This window comes from Caenorhabditis briggsae, assembly GCF_000004555.2.
Source record: "Caenorhabditis briggsae complete genome, chrV, whole genome shotgun sequence".
In the NCBI taxonomy this organism is placed as follows: domain Eukaryota; kingdom Metazoa; phylum Nematoda; class Chromadorea; order Rhabditida; family Rhabditidae; genus Caenorhabditis; species Caenorhabditis briggsae.
The window spans coordinates 10,953,129-10,958,416 of NC_013488.2; the positions used below are offsets into that span (position 1 = coordinate 10,953,129).

General features: G+C 37.3%; 2 protein-coding genes across 2 annotated transcripts; both read right to left on the reverse strand.

Annotated features, from left to right (window-relative positions):
* Positions 1-3,580: 3,580 nt before the first annotated feature.
* Positions 3,581-4,062, reverse strand: Cbr-ttr-27 (the record flags this gene model as incomplete). Its single annotated transcript, XM_002636970.1, has 2 exons — positions 3,581-3,846; positions 3,897-4,062. The coding sequence occupies 2 exons, from the start codon at positions 4,060-4,062 to the stop codon at positions 3,581-3,583; spliced, it is 432 nt and encodes a 143-aa protein (XP_002637016.1).
* Positions 4,063-4,301: 239 nt separating this feature from the next.
* CBG09507 lies at positions 4,302-4,859 on the reverse strand (the record flags this gene model as incomplete). The annotated part of the gene is made up of 3 exons (XM_045237662.1): positions 4,302-4,439; positions 4,573-4,625; positions 4,673-4,859. The coding sequence occupies 3 exons, from the start codon at positions 4,857-4,859 to the stop codon at positions 4,302-4,304; spliced, it is 378 nt and encodes a 125-aa protein (XP_045094030.1).
* Positions 4,860-5,288: the final 429 nt, after the last annotated feature.

Below are 5,288 nucleotides of genomic sequence, written 5' to 3' on the forward strand. Positions count from 1 at the left end.
CAAGCTAAGATATTTGATACAGAGAGACTTAGAATTTTACAGGGATTTCAGAACACTTGTAAAAACCTGCATCTCGAAATAAATCCTATAACAAAAGGGTGCAATCAAGAGATGTTGAAACAAAAGTGAAATATAAAAATGAAATGAAAGATTGTGTGTGTCTGTGTGTATGTGAGGAGGGTTCAATTCAATGACTCGTAGAAGAAAAAAACGGGGGGGGGGGGGGCAAGAAGAACGAGTTGGGCGCTCGTTGTGCCTAGCAGTCAAATGGTGATACAATCGACGGATAACGTGATATTGAGAGGTTGGGTGCGTAGTGCACATAGGTACATTTTGCCAGAGACAGAGGTCGATAGAGAGCATTTTGGTGCTCCCGAGCGGGAAGAAGAAAAAGAAGGTAAAAGCTGGTTGGATTGACGCTAAGCTTGTTTCCGGAAACCTTCCGCATTTATGCTCCGCGAGCGCGCAACAATGAGCAAAATATTGGCTTTTCAAAAGTAAAAATATTATTCTATATTCTTTCCTTTTTCATTAGTGAAATATAGATTATTTTGTTGAGTTCTTCACCTCTAGAATCTAGGTCAGAATCTCATTTTCACCTGTTTTCACCTCAAGAAAAAACCTCAAGAGTAAGGAAAACTACTGGAACATTAAGTTTTACTCTCCACCAGTTGTTTGTTGATGAAAATCTTGTTTACTTCGATTTCTTCCTCTCCTTCTCCTTATTACTATCATTAGTATTGTTATGGTTGGGAAGGCTGGAATTGGGGAAAGCAAAAATCAACTTGTTTTCGTTATTTTTCCTGAATAGGCCACTAGCATATTACACAAATAATTGTTAGTATAGCGGTTGCCTCCAGCCAACCGAAGAAAAGTTTGCAAAAGTGTTTCTCTCTGGGTGAACTCATCCCATAGACACTTGGAACAAAATCTTCCCCCAGAGAGAATACAAAATGATTTTGTATCTTCTTTCCAGCAGGAAGCAATGTCTCATACGCACTAAATCCAATAGACACAAAAGTTTTTAGCTTTTTTTCTACTCTTGTTCCTCCACTGGATTTATATTTTTTAATTTCAAAAACCTGAGAAAAATGTTAGAAATCATTATGCAAATCCGTTAAAGGAAATGATTGAATAATCGGATTTCTATCGTATTAAAGAAGTAAAAATTGTGCTTTGGATGCAAAATTATGAGGAAAAAAAGCGGCAGAATTCGTTACAGCTATTTTCAGCGTTAGTATATTTCCATCTGTTTTTCATAACACTTTTCAGAAGAACAAAACGGAATTCCAGGAAAGGAAAAAAAAAGAAAAAAAGAAAGTGGGAGGAAAATAGGAACAACTAGATCAACACACCCTAAAGAGGTGTGAAAAGAATGGGGAAATATGTAAAAAGAAGTATTGCACTGATGAATGAATAGAAACACCACCGATATACGATTCAGTGAGAGGCTTGTTAAAATTCTGGTTTTGAAAATCGAATGGCCAGTGAATTGAAAGCGAGAAAAGAAAGAAGTAGGTTTTTGAACGGGGCAGGAGGAGATAAAAAGGGAAAAGAAGAGAGAGAAGCCCTTTTCTACCCCCGCATTCACATACACTTTCTCTCAATCAAGCGACCCATTGAGACCGACTGTCCGGAAATTGTGTTAGGACATCCAGAAAAAAGAAAGGACTCTTCGTCACGATTGCACTGCTTTCAAAAAAATGAGCCAGAAACGCTTAGGTTAATAGATTTGGGGTGAAAGACGAAACAGGAATAATTAAGAGAGCTGCTCTCTAGAGCAGGTGAATTGTTTTTTTAATTAATCCTTTGATCCATCTAGAGATGCTTATCTTATGTTTCGTTGCGCAATATTATTGTTCCTCAGGTTTTGAACGTATATGTGAAGGCTAGTTATGGTTTGGAATTAGTTATATATAAGTGTTGGAATTTTGAAAGCTTATCCACAGTTTGTTGAAAGTTTATAATCTTTAATTCTACTTTGAACGGAGACTTCGACGAAAAACTTTTATTGCATTAAACTGATTTAAAAGTTACGTATTTTCCTCATAGTATAGCGAGAATATTATTAAAACATCCGAAATCCCCGAAAAACGCCATTGAATGTTAAAAAAAGGTCGCGAATAGGGACGAGGATTTGAGTTCCCGTGCGGTGAGAATCCAAGGCCACGGCGGCGGGACGCCTTTTTTATGTGGCCGACTATGGTTTTTTTGCGTTTTTTACATACCGTAAAATTTTTCCGTAATAATATTGGGGAAATACATAAATTTTCGTACATTTTAATGCAATACAAGTTTTGGTCGGAGTCCCCCTTCGAGTTTAAAGATCGAAGAGCTTGAGTGAAACATGGTTTTTCCAAAAATACACTTTTTGAAAACGAGGAAGTTCTGAGAGTGCCATTTGAGTAGAAACATAATAAACAAATCCGAATGTAAACATTCACCACCCAGAACACATTTCTCGTTGATGAAAGAAGAGAAGAGCAACTCAAAAGTTTTTAATCGCTGACTTCTTGTAGTTTCGTTTTTCTAAAAGAAGGCAACGAAGAATCCTCATGAAAACATTCATCATCGGGAGCAACTATACGAGAAAGACCCTTTCTGAGCTCAACTCGACAATACGAGGAAAAGGGACAATGAGAGAGTCTTCGAAATGCGCACACTCGGACGGGCGGGAACTCTTTTTTTCTTCTTCTTCCTGAATAAAATCACAGCAGTTCCTATAACGACCGAATCGGAAAAGGAAGCGTCCACCGTCGATTAACACGAATATGAGAGCGAGAAAGAAAAAGAAAATTTGCATAGAGAAAAAGTGTATGCCTATTATAAGATATCCGAGACAAGGGAGAGAAAATGGAATGCAATCAAGTTTACACGACGACGGCTTCTTTATTCCGAAAAAGGACGAATTATTATTGGCGGTTTTTTGATTGGTTGACAGACGACTGGAAATAAGTAGACAGGTGGCACGAATTGGTGTGTCGTACAACTAGTAAACGGAAAAAGGAATGGGGGTGAAAAGGAAGGAAGAGTGAGGAGAAAAACGAAAGAATAAGAGGGCGCTTTCGACAACTGAACCCCATGGGAAAATAACGAAACGACGACGACTTCTGGATTTCTGACACGATTTTGCTTTTTTTCTCGTCTTTTTGGTAATGAACCGGAACGTCAAACTTTGAGAAAACGTTTAGGTTCAGAAACTGGAACACACATTACTTGTTCCTCAGATTTATGTGAAATTTTACAGAAACGAGTACTACCGTACTTCCTCTAGTAGAAGCTCACCAAACCGTCCTCATTGAGATCAATTTTCTCGATTCTTGAGAAAGATACTGAAGTTTTGTCATCTGATAAATTACTTATCATAACATCACTAATATTTTATCAGTTGACAACTATCTTTTACAAGAATCGAGATAATTGAGCTCGAAGTTGACGGTTTGGATGCGCTGATTTTAGCGGAAATTCGGTAAATTATTCACATTTTTTTGAAAATCGGTTTGACTACGAGAAAGATAATACTTTTAATGAGAAAGATTCATTCAATTATTTACAAATCATTAGACCATTTTTTGGATGTTTAATTAATACAATCCGTTGTTTGTCCACTGTATTGGTTGGCGAGGTTCAATGTTCCAATATCGTATGTCTTGCCAGGAGTCTTTCCTGAGGAAACGTAGTTGTCTGGGATCGTGATTCCGATCTTTTTGTAGCAAAGTCCATTGTAGTTGCATTTGTGGTAGATGTTCAATTTTGGATCAATGGTAGAAATTTCGGTTTTGGATCCAGACAGACGGAATTGTCCGTTGGAATCGGAAGTAGCTTCCTCGAGGAGTACATCGAAAGCTGAAAAATCAAAAAAATTTATATTATCCGAGTTTAGAGATAAAACTTACTGGATTCTTTCTCATAGAGCTTCAGTTTGACTCCAGATCCCGGTTGTCCATTACAAATGAGACGTCCAGAAACAGCAACAGATTGGGTTCTTCCGATTCCCAAAAGGGCAGATGTGGATGAAATGAGGGCGAAGAGCAAGAAGAAGCATGTCGAGGAAACAGACATTTCTGAGTTTGAAAAACCAATGTCTCGTTCTGATATTTATAGTGAAACCACTGGGGTCGAGAGGTATTTGCTAAGAGCACAAAAAGAAACAAAAAAAAAGAAATAGTATTTGTTCATTTACTATTGGCACAAGTACGATAAACCATTCATTTTCATATTTTACATCCACAAATACAATCAAACTTTGTGATTTGTCGCTGTGGTTTGGCGCTGAACTATATAGGTTCCTTATTTGCTTCTCAATTGATACAGTCTGTAGATTGGCCTGGGAAATTGTTTGCCAAATTCAATGTGCCAATGTCGAAAGTTCGAGATGCTCTGTCTCCGGAAGTGACGTAGTCTTTTGGTATTTTAATTGTGAATTTCTGATCGCAAAGCTGCAAAAAGAGAGAGAGAGAGAGTTAAGCTAAATCGGAACGTTCAATAGGTCGTTACCCCGTTGTAATTGCATTTGTGATAAATATTTAATTTCGGATCAATTGTTGTAATTTCTCTTTTAGAACCGCTCACGATAAATTGTCCATTACTGTCAGTGCGACTTTCTTGAATCAATCGATCGAACACTGAAATTTCATTGAATCGATTGAGGAATAACTTCCCACAAACTCACTGATTTCATTCTCATACAACTTCAGTTTTATGTTAGCAGCAGGTCTTCCATTACAAATAAATCTACCGGATACTGCTACAGATTGTGTACTTCCGATTCCAAGAATATTTTTCGGGACGATATTCTCTACATTCTGAGATAGAATGCCAGCTGATAGACATAGTAAAACTACAAAAAATGTGACCATTTCGATCCAAACTACGTTTTTTCTTGTATCCACTTCGACCTTTTATACACCGATCTTTCATTCACAAGGTCTGATAAGTCAATATTGGTAAGTATTGCACATTCTTAAAGTGATTTTTTGTTTGAGAGAGCTACTGACTATGAGTTATCGTTGTTTATAGGACATTTGCCAGTCTTTTGATCTTTTTTTGGTGATGAAATGATGAGTGAACGATACTGGATAATGCAAACAAGTGCACATTTCAGATCGCGGGATGTGACTCACAACGATTTTACATTCGATTACATTTATTAGATTTTCGGGATACTTTTAAAGTGTGTTTTGTGTCAGAATAAACAATATTGGATACAGACATCAATTTTTGAATGACGCTCATCTCATTGGAAAGTCTTTGTAGTGATGGGCATTCAGCCCAGCCTATTTCGCCGA